The sequence below is a fragment of the Xyrauchen texanus genome, chromosome 40, assembly GCF_025860055.1.
Source record: "Xyrauchen texanus isolate HMW12.3.18 chromosome 40, RBS_HiC_50CHRs, whole genome shotgun sequence".
NCBI classification, from domain to species: Eukaryota; Metazoa; Chordata; class Actinopteri; order Cypriniformes; family Catostomidae; genus Xyrauchen; species Xyrauchen texanus.
In genome coordinates, this window is record NC_068315.1 from 31,053,747 (window position 1) to 31,070,054 (window position 16,308).

General features: G+C 40.1%; 1 protein-coding gene across 4 annotated transcripts in view; it reads right to left on the reverse strand.

The window, feature by feature from the left end:
- The window catches only part of LOC127633752 (probable JmjC domain-containing histone demethylation protein 2C), a 280,588-nt gene that overhangs the window by 56,999 nt on the left and 207,281 nt on the right, over positions 1–16,308 (reverse strand). For all 4 annotated transcript variants that reach the window (XM_052113033.1, XM_052113032.1, XM_052113031.1 and 1 more), the window contains 2 exons: positions 13,881–15,550; positions 8,909–9,081 (listed from right to left, as the gene is read on the reverse strand). In XM_052113033.1, coding sequence (XP_051968993.1) covers positions 8,909–9,081; positions 13,881–15,550 — 1,843 coding nt within the window. The remainder of the gene's footprint in view (positions 1–8,908; positions 9,082–13,880; positions 15,551–16,308) is intronic.

Consider the following 16,308-nt stretch of genomic DNA (forward strand, 5'->3'; position numbering starts at 1 on the left):
TGGGTACGGAAAGTATGCAGACCCCCTTACATTTTTCACTCTTTGTTATATTGCAGCCATTTGCTAAAATCATTTAAGTACACACAGCACCCCATATTGACAGAAAAACACAGAATTGTTGACATTTTTGCACATTTATTAAAAAAGAAAAACTGAAATATCACATGGTCCTAAGTATTCAGACCCTTTGTTCAGTATATAGTAGAAGCACCCTTTTGATCTAATACAGCCATGAGTCTTTTTGGGAAAGATGCAACAAGTTTTTCACATCTGGATTTGGGTATCCTCTGCCATTCCTCCTTGCAGATCCTCTCCAGTTCTGTCAGGTTGGATGGTAAACGTTGGTGGACAGCCATTTTCAGGTCTCTCCAGAGATGCTCAATTGGGTTTAAGTCAGGGCTCTGGCTGGGCCATTCAAGAACAGTCATTTTAGCTTCGTTATTTTAGCGGTGTGCTTAGGGTCATTGTCTTGTTGGAAGGTGAACCTTCGGCCCAGTCTGAGGTCCAGAGCACTCTGGAGAAGGTTTTCGTCCAGGATATCCCTGTACTTGGCCGTATTCATCTTTCCCTCGATTGCAACCAGTCGTCCTGTCCCTGCAGCTGAAAAACACCCCCACAGCATGATGCTGCCACCACCATGCTTCACTGTTGAGACTGTATTGGACAGGTGACGAGCAGTGCCTGGTTTTCTCCACACATACCGCTTATTATTTATCACCATCTTGGAGTCCTTCAGGTGTTTTTTAGCAAACTCCATGCGGGCTTTCATGTGTCTTGCACTGAGGAGAGGCTTCCGTCGGGCCACTCTGCCATAAAGCCCTGACTGGTGGATGGCTGCAGTGATGGTTGACTTACTACAACTTTCTCCCATCTCCCGACTGCATCTCTGGAGCTCAGCCACAGTGATCTTTGGGTTCTTCTTTACCTCTCTCACCAAGGCTCTTCTCCCCCGATAGCTCAGTTTGGCCGGACGGCCAGCTCTAGGAAGGGTTCTGGTCGTCCCAAACGTCTTCCATTTAAGGATTATGGAGGCCACTGTGCTCTTATGAACCGTAAGGGCAGCACAAATGTTTTTGTAACCTTGGCCAGATCTGTGCCTTGCCACAATTCTGTCTCTGAGCTCTTCAGGCAGTTCCTTTGACCTCATGATTCTCATTTGCTCTGACATGCACTGTGAGCTGTAAAGTCTTATATAGACAGGTGGCTTTCCTAATCAAGTCCAATCAGTATAATCAAACACAGCTGGACTCAATTGAAGGTGTAGAACCATCTCAAGGATGATCAGAAGAAATGGACAGCACCTGAGTTAAATATATGAGTGTCACAGCAAAGGGTCTGAATACTTAGGACCATGTGATATTTCAGTTTTTCTTTTTTAATAAATGTGCAAAAATGTCAACAATTCTGTGTTTTTCTGTCAATATGGGGTGCTGTGTGTACAATAATGAGGGAAAAAAATGAACTTAAATGATTTTAGCAAATGGCTGCAATATAACAAAGAGTGACAAATTTAAGGGGGTCTGAATACTTTCCGTACCCACTGTATATATCACTTGTTTCCCAGCGAGACATGATCCAGTCATGTGCTGAATTACATTTAAGTTGTTGTTCTTGGCAGACACCTTTAAACAAATACTTTTTATTTTCTCCATATTTGGAATGCCCAATTCCCAATACTTAGTACAGTGCCTTGCGAAAGTATTCGGCCCCCTTGAACTTTTCGACCTTTTGCCACATTTCAGGCTTCAAACATAAAGATATAAAACTGTAATTTTTTGTGAAGAATCAACAACAAGTGGGACACAATCATGAAGTGGAACGAAATTTATTGGATAACTTTCAAATTTTTTATTTTTAACAAATAAAAAACTGAAAAATTGGCCGTGCAAAATTATTCAGCCCCTTTACTTTCAGTGCAGCAAACTCTCTCCAGAAGTTCAGTGAGGATCTCTGAATGAACCAATGTTGACCTAAATGACTAATGATGATAAACAGAATCCACCTGTGTGTAATCAAGTCTCCGTATAAATGCACCTGCTCTGTGATAGTCTCAGCGGTCCGTTTAAAGAACAGAGAGCATCATGAAGAACAAGGAACACACCAGGCAGGTCCGAGATACAGTTGTGGAGAAGTTTAAAGCCGGATTTGGATACAGAAAGATTTCCCAAGCTTTAAACATACCAAGGAGCACTGTGCAAGCGATAATATTGAAATGGAAGGAGTATCAGACCACTGCAAATCTACCAAGACCCGGCCGTCCCTCTAAACTTTCAGCTCATACAAGGAGAAGACTGATCAGAGATGCAGCCAAGAGGCCCATGATCACTCTGGATGAACTGCAGAGATCTACAGCTGAGGTGGGAGACTCTGTCCATAGGACAACAATCAGTCATATACTGCACAAATCTGGCCTTTATGGAAGAGTGGCAAGAAGAAAGCCATTTCTTAAAGATATCCATAAAAAGTGTCGTTTAAAGTTTGCCACAAGCCACCTGGGAGACACACCAAACATGTGGAAGAAGGTGCTCTGGTCAGATGAAACCAAAATCAAACTTTTTGGCAACAATGCAAAACGTTATGTTTGGCGCAAAAGCAACACAGCTCATCACCCTGAACACACCATCCCCACTGTCAAACATGGTGGTGGCAGCATCATGGTTTGGGCCTGCTTTTCTTCAACAGGGACAGGGAAGATGGTTAAAATTGATGGGAAGATGGATGGAGCCAAATACAGGACCATTCTGGAAGAAAACCTGATGGAGTCTGCAAAAGACCTGAGACTGGGACGGAGATTTGTCTCCAACAAGACAATGATCCAAAATATAAAGCAAAATCTACAATGGAATGGTTCACAAATAAACATATCCAGGTGTTAGAATGGCCAAGTCAAAGTCCAGACCTGAATCCAATCGAGAATCTGTGGAAAGAACTGAAAACTGTTGTTCACAAACGCTCTCCATCCAACCTCACTGAGCTCGAGCTGTTTTGCAAGGAGGAATGGGCAAAAATTTCAGTCTCTCGATGTGCAAAACTGATAGAGACATACTCCAAGCGACTTACAGCTGTAATCGCAGCAAAAGGTGGCGCTACAAAGTATTAACTTAAGGGGGCTGAATAATTTTGCACGCCCAATTTTTCAGTTTTTTATTTGTTAAAAAAGTTTGAAATATCCAATAAATTTCGTTCCACTTCATGATTGTGTCCCACTTGTTGTTGATTCTTCACAAAAAATTACAGTTTTATATCTTTATGTTTGAAGCCTGAAATGTGGCAAAAGGTTGAAAAGTTCAAGGGGGCCGAATACTTTCGCAAGGCACTGTAGGTCCTCATGGTGGCATAGTTACTCACATCAATTAAGGTGGCAGAGGACAAGTCTCAGTTGCCTCTGGTTCTGAGACGTCAATCTGCACATCTTATCATGTGGCTCGCTGTGCATGACACTGCGGAGACTCACATCATGGGAGGCTCTTGCTACTCTATGCGACCCACGCACAGCTTACCACGCACCCCATTGAGAGAGAGAACCCTAATCGCGACCATGAGGAGGTTACCCCATGTGACTCTACCCTCCCTAGCAACCAGGCCAATTTGGTTGCTTAGGAGACCTGGCTGGAGTCACACAGCACATCCTGGATTCGAACTCTCGATTCCAGGGGTGGTAGTCAGCTTCAATGCTTGCTGAGCTACCCAGGCCCTCAAACAAATACTTTAACAGGAAGTTAAAGGGCAGTTGATTAAAAAATGAAATATCTGTCATCACTCACCCAAGTGTATATGAATTTCTCTCTTCTGTGGAACAAAAAAGGAGATGCTAGGCAGAATGTTAGTCTCAGTCACCATGCAGTCACTACACATATATTTTTTTCCCCCATAAAATAAAAGTGAATGGTGACTGAAACTTACATTCTCTCTAACCATCTCCTTGTGAGTTACATGGTAGAAAGAAAATAACAAAGGTTTGCAAATGATGACAGAATTACAATCATTTTAAGAGTACCAGTCAATACTCAATAGTTACATTAAAAATGGCCATTTAATGTAGACAAAATGCATTTGAAATGTTAACAGATGAAGTCATGTATTTATATTACTAAAATATTGCACAAAAATATTGGCACTCTTGGAAAACATGAGCAAAGAAGGCTGTGAAAAATATGCCTTTACTGTTTATCTTTTTGATTTACATTTATGCATTTGGCAGACGCTTTTATCCAAAGCGACTTACAGTGCACTTTTTACAGGGACAATCCCCCCGGAGCAACCTGGAGTTAAGGGCCTTGCTCAAGGGCCCAACAGTGGCATCTTGGTGGTGCTGGGGCTTGAACCCCCGACCTTCTGGTCAGTAACCGTGAGGCTCAACCACTGAGCCACCAATGCCCCTTTTTTGATCTTTCATTCAAAATATTCACAAAAATCTAACCCTAAATTGAAGTAAATGAAAGTTGGAAAAATCTCATAAGTAAATACATATTTTTCTCCAAAACTTGTTTGCCACAATTATTGGCATCCCTATAAATTCTTATAAGTATAGGTATTTTCCCATTCATATTGAACATGGGTGACAATGAACCTGAAATAGTCCAGCCATGACTTCCTGTCTCACATGGGTATAAATATGAGGTAACACACAGGCCAAATTCTCTTGGCCTGTGTGGGTAAGACCAAAGAATAAAGTTATGATATGCGGCAACATGTTGTCGAGCTTCACAAAAGGGGAAGTGGCTATAATAATATAGCTTAAGTATTGAAAAAACACATTTCCACCATCATGGCAATAATTAAGAAGTGCCAATCAACAGGAGATGTTACAAATCAGCCTGAAAGAAGACGTGTGTCTATATCGTCTCCACGTATGGTGAGGAGGATGGTTCGAGTGGCCAAAAATTCTCCAAGGATCACAGCTGGACAATTGCCGGAATTAGTTGGGTATTGGGGTCAGAAAGTCTCCAAAACACCAATCAGATGTCACCTACATCACCACAAGTTGTTTGAGAGGGTTTCAAGAAAAAAAGCCTCTGCACTCATCCAACAACAAACTCAAACATCTTCAGTTTGCCAGACACTACTGGAACTTCAAATGGGACCGGGTTCAGATAAAACAAAAATAGAGCTTTGTGGCAGTAAACACAGATAAGTTTGGCGCACACAGAGAGGTGGCCATATGAAAAAGTACTCCATGCCTATGGTTAAATATGGTGGTGGATCTTTAATGATGTGGGTTTGTTTTTATGCCAGAGGTCCTGGACATATTGTTCGAATACATGATGTCATGGACAAATGGGCTGTGGTTGGGAAGGACAATGATCCAAAACACACATCAAAATCAACACAAAATTAGTTCACTGACCACAAAATCAAGGTTCTGCAATGGACATCCCAGTCACTTTTACTGAACCCCATATAAAACCTGTGGGGTGAACTAAAGAGGAGAGACCACCGGTGTGGACCTCTGAATTTGAAGGATCTGGAAAGATTCTGTATGGAGGAATGGTCTCAGATCAATTGCCATGTGCCTCCAACCTCAATAGGCATTATAGGAGAAGACTCAGAACTGTTATCTTGACAAAGGGAGGATGCACAAAGTACTGAATAAAAGGGTGCCAGTAATTGTGCCACACATATATTTGACAAAAATATTAGTTTTTTCAAAAAACATGAGTTATGTTTGGAATTGTTTGATATCTTTTTGAGGATGGATTTGTGAATATTTTGAATGAAAGTTCAAAAGGATTAATAATAAGGATATATTTTTCACAGCCTTCTTTTCTCATATTTACCAAGGGTGCCAATATTTTTGGCCACAGCTGTATATTATTATTTATATATTTTTACATCCTTAAGAAAAATGACTGATTAACCTGGCAGAGAATTATACCTGTATACATCAGATGGAGCTCTAGAGAGATGGAGATGAGATAGGTATTTAAGAGATTCTCTTCACCCAGTGGTTCTGGTAGCATTTTACACAAAGCATTTTTGTTGTTTCTGCCTTTTCTGTGAAATGTGCTATATTGTGAGGGAGCGCCACAATATACAGGCATCAGAACTAGATTGCTCCGACATCCCGCGCTTGCAACGTTGATAGCTTTGCTTTCTTGATTATAAACACGAGTGATAGTTTTATCACATCGCTCGCTTAAAAACACGTGGTAATATGACATCTTAAAATGTTCACCCCAAAATTTCAATTATCCCATAATTTACTAAAACCCTCAAGCCATCCTAGGTGTTTATGACTTTCTTCTTTCAGCCAAACACAATCAGAGTTATATTAAAAAATGTCTCTTCCAAGCTTTATAATGGGAGTGTATGGTACCTTAGATTTTGAAGCCCAAAAAAGCACATCCATCCATAAAAAAGTAATCCATACAGCTCCAGGGTGTTAATAAAGGCCTTCTGAAGTGAAGCAATGTGTTTCTGTAAGAAAAATATAAATTTTTATAACTTTATAAGCTAGAATCACTGGCTTCCGGTTATGGTCGTCCACGCGAGTCGAGTTCCGGCACATGATGTAGGCGTAGGGTAAGTTCCGGTGAGAAGTAACGAAAGCACGCGTTGTTTACAGCAAAGAAAATGGCGTTGTTTTAGCTATAATGTATATTTGTATTAGTCTTAAAATGGTGCGTTCGTGCATCTATTCAGTCATTCCGACCGTCCATTCATGGCAGCAAACTCTCTCAGCCTCTGTTGGAATTACCTCACATTTCCTGCATGAGCACCACCTCCTGTACTCTCCATCAACCAGATTATTTTGTTTGTGCCGCTGCTGCACCCTCCTCCATCTCCAAGAGTTCCTGGTTGGTGTGCTCCATTCAAAAAAATAGGGCTGGGCAAAAAAATCCATCTCCTCTTCTCTTATATCGAAATCGTCTGACATTTGTCTTTAAAAATCCTCATTGTTGTCTTCTAATTCGTGATCGGTGTTTTTATTTTTTCGGCACTTCTCACCGGAGCTTACGATACATACGGACGGAAGCCAGTGATTCTAGTTTATAAAGTTATAAATATGGATATTTTTCTTACAAAAATGCATCGCTTTGCTTCAGAAGGCCTTTAGTAACCCCCTGGAGCCATATGGATTTTGATGGATGGATGCGCTTTTTTGGGCTTCAAAATCTAAGGTACCATACACTCCCATTATAAAGCTTGGAAGAGCCAGGATATTTTTTTTATATAACTCTGATTGTATTTGGCTGAAAGAAGAAAGTCATATACACAGATTTATTAAAAGATTGTTTAAAAAAGAAAGAAAAACCCTGCGTGTATCCTCTCTGGGTAACTTGTGTCACTACTACAAAAGACCCGGCAACATAATAAAAAATGTTTGGGGTTATTTTGATAAACTCCCTCTTAAAAGTACTCAAACACACATTACTTCCATAGGCTGTCATTGAAAAATAGTAAACATGTGTCAGAGTACTGGCAGCAGGGCAACAGTTGCTAAGACAGGATTGGTCAGAAGAGCTTTTAAGGCGGGGCTTAGTGATGGCTACAAACACCAGATTATTGATTTGATTTGTTCATCTGTATCGATTGGTTTACCAATTCTCATCTACATGTTAAAGTAAATTAAAGTGTGCCGGAAATCCCTGCATTATGAACATGGAACATGCAAGAATGTATACATTTGTGCGCAATAGCTGTACAATAGCCGAATTTCCGGCCCTGCGGGTATCCTGCTTTTCCATTGCAGGACACACTCCCACTGGACTGCTATACGGTGACGTCACTGTGAGTACGAGTTTGTATTTGTGTGTGTGTGTGTGTGTGTGTGTGTGTGTCTGTGTGTGGACCCTTTCATTTCATACCAGCCACATTCAACTGTGCACAATGTAAAAAGAGCACATCAAACAGAGTACATCAGATTCTCAAACTAGAGACACTGATGTACTTATCCTCTTGTTTAGTTCTACATCTGGCCTTCCACATCTCTTCTGTCCTTGTTAGAGCCAGTTGTCCTTTGTCTTTAAAGATTGTAGGTTACACCTTTGAATGAATTCTTCATTTTTTTTGTAAATTTCAAGCATTGTATAGCTTTCATTCCTGAAAACAATGATTGACTGACTAGTTTCTAGTGACAGCGGTTTCTTTTTTGCCATTTTTGACCTAATATTGACCTTAAGACATGCCAGTCTATTGCATATTGTGGCAACTCAAAAACAAAAACAAACACAAAGACAATTTTAAGCTTCATTTAATGAACCAAATAGCTTTCATTTATGTTTGATATAATGGCAAGTGATTTTCTAGGACCAAATTAGCAATTTAGCATGATTACTCAAGGATAAGGTGTTTGAGTAATGGCTGCTGGAAATGGGGTCTGTCTAGATTTGACCAAAAATGACTTTTTTCAAATAGTGATGGTGCTGTTTTTTACATCAGTAATGTCTTGACTATACACTGTGATCTGTTGAATGCCGCTTTGGTGAATTAAAGCACCAATTTTCTTCAGAAACTGCTAAATCTGTACATTATTCCAAACTTTTGGCCACCAGTGTATTTTAACATTAGTTAATGCAGCTAATGAGCTAAACTTACAATGAACAACTGTATATTTTTATTAACATTAACTAAGATTAATAAATTCTGTTAAAACATATTGCTCAATATAAATTATAAACAATTGTTAATTGTTAACAAATAGAAACTTACCGTAAAGTGTTACTACAATATCACTAATATATTTGTACATTTTCTTGTCGGGTGGGGGGTCAAAAGAGTGCAAAACTTCAGAGGGCAACACTAGAATAGTTGAATTATGAGGACAGTCACTGAATGAGTGTACAGTGCTCCTATCACATGGTTTCACCTCAGGTCATAAAGTATTTAACAGCTAGTCTGTGGGAATGGATTAAGCATGTGCGTGTAAATGACAGACACAGAGAGACACAAGTGTGTGTGTGCTCACTCTTTGTGAAGTTCTCCGGGGGTTTTGGAGAGCGGTGGGCTGGAGTGTGAGCTGATCTTGATGGGTTGATAAGGCTCGGCGCTTGCGGGCCTGCATGAGACATGGCTAAAAATCCCCATGCTGTCTGTTGAGGTTACAGTGGTGGGCTGGTGCAACCAGGGGCTGGGGGCATTCTGTAACACACATATAGACAAGCATGAGGTCATAATGCACTCAAGGCAACACACATCTCTCTCGCCATGTCAGAGCACTTTGAGAAAGAATAACTACAACTCACTGAACTTTTTCCCCATTTCACTTACACATACTTGTACAGAAGTACTTGAAACAATGTGATTCCAATTGAGCAGCATTACCTTAAATACATTTTCCAGGACAGAAATGCACTTACTGAAATGCACTCTAAGCAGATACAGGCATTTCAAATTCACAGTCTCTCTTTTCTCTTCCAAACAAAGTGGGCCAAAAATTTGTTTTATTGTATGTTTTCAATAGGAAATATTTCTATAGTGTAAACACAACTGCACAGTGTAAAGACAACTGCACTCATCAAGCCAATTCATGGAGTCCAAACTGCACGACCAAATTATCATGACTATATCTGATTACTTAAAGTCTTGGGGATGACAAAATGCAGCACATACACACTGAGATGCAGTGTGCACATGCTCACAAATTAGGCTAAAGTACTGCTGGGTAGGTTGCATGTCAGGCTGAGCTCAAAACAAAGCAATCCCTGGCAGCAGTGAGAAATACAGACAGCAAGAGAGAGAGACTGTCCCTCCTCTAAGGGACCTCCAAACAACCATGACTTCTTCTCAGTCAAAAACTTTGCATTTAAATTTACACAATGTAAGCAATAAAATGTAAGTAATATTTGAGACTTAAAAAAACAGTGTAACAAAAAAATTAAAATGGAATAGTTCACCCAGACTTACAGACTTAAATGTACTCTGATATTCAATGAAAATCAATTAAAATACACTATAGCTCTCAAACCTCAAGGCACTTAACTGTAAAACAAATATATATATATTTTATTTTATAAAAGTATTTTTGTCTTAAACATAATTCAAAAGGGAAAACAAGATTATTGTCTTACCACATTTAAAGATTTTTTTCTTATTTAAGTCTAAAATTAAATTAATTACAACTAAAATTAAAACAAGGCATAATATCTTATGCCATTTTGCTTGACAAGTAAATAAATCACATTTGAGAAAGTTTAGATAATTTTATAGGAAAACAAGACAAAAATACTTTTAAAGATAAAGCATCATTGGCGGCACACCTAGCATGAGGTGTCTTAATGCAGTACTTGCAGGCAAAAGTTATGAGAGATTTGAGAGCTGTAGTGGAAGGAAATACTTTTTAGCAAATAAATTATGGTCTGTTCCACACACAAAACTAGCATATATTGATTCAGTACCGGTTCACGATTATTATTTAGATTCTGATTTATTTCATATGGGTACTGTGCTGTGAAAAAGTATTTATATCCTGAATAAACAAAATCTAGCATAAAACAAAGGCAATCTGAGTAAACACAGAATACAGTTTTTAAATGATCAAGTTATTTATTGAAGCAAAAACATTATCCAATACCAACTGGGCCTGTGTGAAAAAGCATTTACCCCCTTAGTGACTAAATCCCCAAATCTATGAACCGCATTCATAATGGGGTTCAGCTGGACTAGACACTCCCATGCCTGATTACTGCCAGACCTGTTCAATGAAATCAACACCTAAATAGAACTTTTTCAGCAGCATGAAGTTGGCTAAAATGTCTCACCCAGTAGCACACTATGCCAAGGTCGAAAGAAATTACAGAAATTATGAGCTAAAACTAACTGGCACAGTAGTGAACATTCCCACAGGTGGCTGACCTTCCAAAATTTCTCCAAGAGCATAGCGATGACTCATCCAGGAAATCACAAAAAAGCCAAGGACAACATCCAAAGAACTGCAGACCTCTTTCGCATTAAAGATCACTGTTCATGACTCCTCTATCAGAAAGACACTGTCCAAAAATGCCAAACCACTGCTAACCCAGAAGAACATTAAGGCTCATCTGAATTTTGCTAAAACACACCTTGATGATCCTCAACCATTTTGGGAGAATGTTCTGTGGACTGATGAGTCAAAAGTGGAACTGTTTGAAAGACAGGGGTCCCGTTACTTCTGGCGTAAATCAAACACAGAATTCCACAAAAAGAACATCATACCTACGTTTAAGCATGGTGGTGGTAGTGTGATGGTGTGGGGAGGCTTTACTGCTTCAGGGCCATTGTGACATTACAATAATTGAGGAAAAAATTTATTCTGCTCTCTACCAGAAAATCCTAAAGGAGAACGTCCGGTCATCATTCCGTTAGTTGAAGCTCAAGCGCAACCTGATTATGCGGCAAGACAATGGCTATGTTTACATGCACCCTCATAATGTGATTATAATGCGATTAAGGCAATACTGCGATTAAACTGCTGCTCATGTAAACAGAATATTGCAATTGCGATTAAGCTAATAATCACATTAAAATAAAGAGTATTGATAATTACAGTAAGATACGTGGAGTACTCCTATTTTAATTGCTTTAAATACTGGCATGCAAACGATGTAATCACGTCTTCCCCAAAGTGTGCCTGTGCCAGTGCTGCAGACGGATGATGTTACGCTCAACTACCAGTGTAATCCGACAAACAAATGACTCTTATGAAACTATTCTTTTTAGTGTATCAAAACAGACAGCACATCCAGTGCGGTCGAAAATGACTCTTATTAACCGGTTCTTTTAATAAATCATTCAAAAAGACTCACAAACTGACTGACTAATTTTTCTTATGCCAAGCTGTATTTAAATATACATGATGCAACATGATGTTTTTTTTAATATATATTATTTAATAAAAAAGCATTAAAACATCACATTTCTCAGCCAATAATCAGAGTTTTGGCAAGTAGCATATAAACTGGATTGAAGAGGTTTGCCCAAATCATGGAAACATCTTAATCGAATTATTCCTTATACTCTGATTATTGCAATAACCAGAGAATTGGTGTGCATGTAAACATATCCAATGATCCAAAGCATAAGAGTAAGTCCACCTCTGAATGTCTCAAAAGAGCGGCCTAGTTAAAGTCCTGATTTGAACCTGATTGAGATGCTATGGCAGGATCTTAAACAGGCAGTTCATGCTCAAAAACCCTCCAAAGTGGCTGAACTAAATCTGTAAAGAGTGGGCCAAAATTCCACCACAGCGTTGTGAAAGACTTATCTCCAGTTATCAGAAGTGTTTGGTTGTAGCTATTGCTGCTAAAGGTGGCACAACCAGCTATTAAGATTAAGGGGCAGATAGTTTTTCACATGGGTGTTGTATATATTATATATATATATATATATTTGAAAACTGTATTTTGTGTTTACTCAGGTTGCCTTTGTTTTATGTTATATCTCGTTTAAAGATGGCTTTGACTTTCATTGTCATTTGTTTTATTTAATATTTAATCTATTCAGTTGGAAAACATTTATTCATACAATGCATTCTGAGGAGCATCTGAACAGAGGTTAAACACTTTCTTATGATGTGTTACATTGACATGAGCAGACAGATGGCATTTTTCACATTATGAGTGAAAAGGTGGATATGAAGGAACTTTTTCTTTGGGAGCTTAATAGAGAGAATCCTAATACGATCAAAAAATATGTTGTTGTGTAAACTGTGGGGTTTTGAAGTAAGTTTGGAGCAGCAGAAATAGTTAACCTTGTGTAACATTGTCAGGTCAACATTTAGCTTTACGCTAAGCTAAAATGCTATTTCTTGCTAGGGTTGTCAATACAGGTAGGTGGGGAAACTGCTGGGAAACCATTATCATGCACTCCAATGCTATATTTTTGACCAAATTCTCCTCACTTAAATGTAAAAAATAAAACAAATACAAACAAGACAAGCACTGATTGTCATTGATCTTTTGCATGGATGCTTCTGTCAAGCATCGCGTCCGTGTAAAGCAACAGCAGTTTAGGTGTGAGATGCCAAAAATATGGGACACGTGGCGTACATTTTTACAACTCTTTTACATGCACCTGTTACCAGGCAATATTATAGTTTTTCTAGTTAGAAAATGCATGATACATTTTTTATTTTGTTACATGTTTATTGTTTACATTCATAATTTGTGCTATTTACAAGTACTTACATTGACTTGAAGAACAATGCTAAAACAGTACCGTCTCTTTAAGAATGGCGGCAGTTCAGTGAGCACACAATAAGGGTCGAATGACTTCTTTATTACATCTATGCTATGTGAAATTAGAATTAAAAGTTTATTTTTTGCTGTTTTTGATCCACAACTGACACGTCGCGAACAGAAAGTATTAAAAGAGACATTATTCCATAAAAAATGGTTGCATGTATTTTGTCTTTAGACACACAGAATGGGTCAAACCAAACTTTTACTATAAATATGCAGAAAAAGGATTTTAGTGCAGAGCTTTTTCACCACTACACTTAATCACTGTTGAGTTAAAATCTGAAAAATGACCTGACCGTGGATAATCACAGAAATCTGGTCACATTGTAGAGTGTTTCATAGAATAAAAGATCAATGTTGGGATTTAAGAACTGATATAGAGAAAATTCAACTGAAGATCACATTGCATAGGAAAATCCATATTTTACCAGTCCTAATGTGTATGGTTGTATAGACTTCTTTTATGGTAATTGTATGGTGATTTGTTTTAATTTTTTTTAGCTCTACAGCATCTGTATCCATTAATGTTTAATAAATGGAAAAGAGCAGCATAAATAAATGTACATTTTATGTTTTATGGAAGAAAATAAGTCTGAGATTTGGAATGAGAAGAGGGCAGGTAAATTAATACATTAAAATTTTTAGGTAAACTAACCCTTAATATATGTGCTGAATACTAACTTAAAAATGCACAGGGCTAATCACAGGCGGGTGAGCACATACCCTCCGTAGGTTAGTGTCTGAATTGACCGTATTCTCCTGATGGACCCACTTGTAGCCTGGCGGATAGGAGTGGGTACCATTGGGGTATTGCCAGATGATGGGGTAGAGGCCGAGTTGGTTGTACGATGCACCTCCATGCGTCTGGGCCAGCAGGGGAGGGGGTGGCTGCTGCTGTAGAAACTGCCGCTGCTGGTGGGGATGGTGGTGGGCCAGGGCCAGATGCCCGAGCCCAGCAGAGTCCAACCGGGGATGGCCGCCAAGAAGCGAAGTTGTTGGAATGGTGGGCAGAACGGTGGGTAGCAGTGGGTGGTGCACTGAATGGCTGATGGAGGAAGAAGGCAGGAGGTGGGGTGGATGGTGCGTGCTGGGCTTAAGACACGTGGCATGAGAAGAACCGTGGAGCTGATGCAGGTGCGGGTGCAGGTAAGCCACGTGGTTATTCTCGGATTCAGAACGCACTAAAGCAGGATCCCGATACACTGTAAAATGCTCGTTTTTATCAATGACAAGTGGGCTTTTTGTTGATTCGGACAGTATCCCGCGGGCCGGCACAGGCTTAAAACTGGAGCGAGGTACGTCCAGCTCGGGTTTGAGAACTAAACGGCCTATTGTAGGCTGGTTTTCGGAGTGCTGTGGTTTGTGTTTGGAAACCTCAGGGGACGTATTTGGTTTGGGCTTGGAGGACTCGTGAATGCTCTGAGTTTTGGATTTTATAATGTCAGATGAGGGATAGCACATGGGCTTGAGGATGTCCAAGGATGAGTTGGACTTGGGTTTGAGCAGGTCAGGGGAAGGGCTGAGTTTATGAGGATTCCTGATGTCCTCGTTTACTGAGGCATTTTTAATAACCATAGATGTATAGTGCTGTTGGAGCTTGCCTCTTTCACCCAGGGCTGCCAATTCACTCACCGTTGTCACTGGCCGTATGACTTCTGAGTGTGCGAATTCGATTTTGCTACCCATGCTGCGAGAGTTCTGCTGCAGCTCGCCATCCGGCCTCCTGCACTCTGAGTGGGAGGCATTTAGCACCAAATGTCTGGACTCAGTAACGTAGGGTTTACACTTCTGTGATGCCAGCTGGGCCGATAAGGCCTCTGAGCTCTCTCTGGAACTGGGTGGCATGTTGGCGTCCTCTGTGATATCAATCACGCACTTGGGTGTGTGCGTCCGATGTGTCCCTGTAATGTAACGGTCCTTGAGGAGGGTTTTCACAGTGCTTTTCATCTCTACAATGCAGCTTTGGACCTCGGCTGGTCCCAAGCCTTGGTTTTGAGTGCACGAGGAGGATGGAGAAGGCAGTGGAGATCTCCTTTCCCCTGGCCGCTCACTCTCTGCCAGCTGAGGAACCTCCACGTCCACTGGTTTGGCACTTTTATCCTGCATCTCCTCCCAGGGGGACAACCTGTTGATTACACTCAACTCGTCCACTGGTTTGGATATTGGTGACTTGTCTTCCTCTTCTGGAACTTTTGAAGTGCTCTTGCATTTCAGCTCATTCTCAGAACTGTGCTCCGAGGAGTAGTCTACGCTCCGCTTGTTGGAGTTCTCTGAGTCGCTGCTCTCCGAGAGGTCAGACGCCTCTGTTTTGAGCCGCTTCAGACTGCCCTTCTTTTCCTCTTCATCTGCCTTCCTTCGCTTGCTTGTCTGCTTGCTTTTGTTTTTAGAGAAATCTAGAAAGAAAGAGGGAGTCATTGTCAGCAGGCACTTTCAAAGTTAAAAGAAAGGCAGATGCAAAAAGTGCCACCAGCAGACAATTCCATAAATGCTGAGTGCATAAGAAACCCAATCCAATTAATTTATATTGCACAGATCAGTATGATGTCATTTTGTACTTAGGTTAAAGGCTGATTGAATCTTAAGTGCTGCATTAGATATGTGATGGATGGGACCCTGCTTGACTTTATGCACACTTAAAATTTCACTCCAATGGCTGCACTCTCTCCATCTCTCAAAGACCCAACACCCTGTTCTGCAGGAATTATGACGGAAGGATCTAAATGATCTTTTACCAGGAAGCTGTCTGGCCAAGAGGCTAGTGCTGAACTTAACCAGTAGAAGGCTTCATCGACTTTAATAAATAGTAATAGCCTGTGCCAAACTTAATAGCCTCTGTAGAATTTAGAAGCCATAACAAGGGAAAATTCAATCAATCGAGAGGAGATGTTTAATTTTTTTTGAGTGGGGAAGTGCAACTGTTCCATTTCCCATAAAAATCCATATCGTACTGAATCAAAGCAATTCAGTCACACAAACCCCTAGTCCTTGGAGCTTTACTTATAAACACACTGAGCACATTTATATGTATATAATGCTTTAACCCATGTTTAGAACAATCACTGAAAGACTGGGGGACAGGCAGCAGTAGGGGGAGGCTGGGTTCAACTGTAATGTTTTTTATATGTTGCATGGTTTACATGTTGCATTTGGT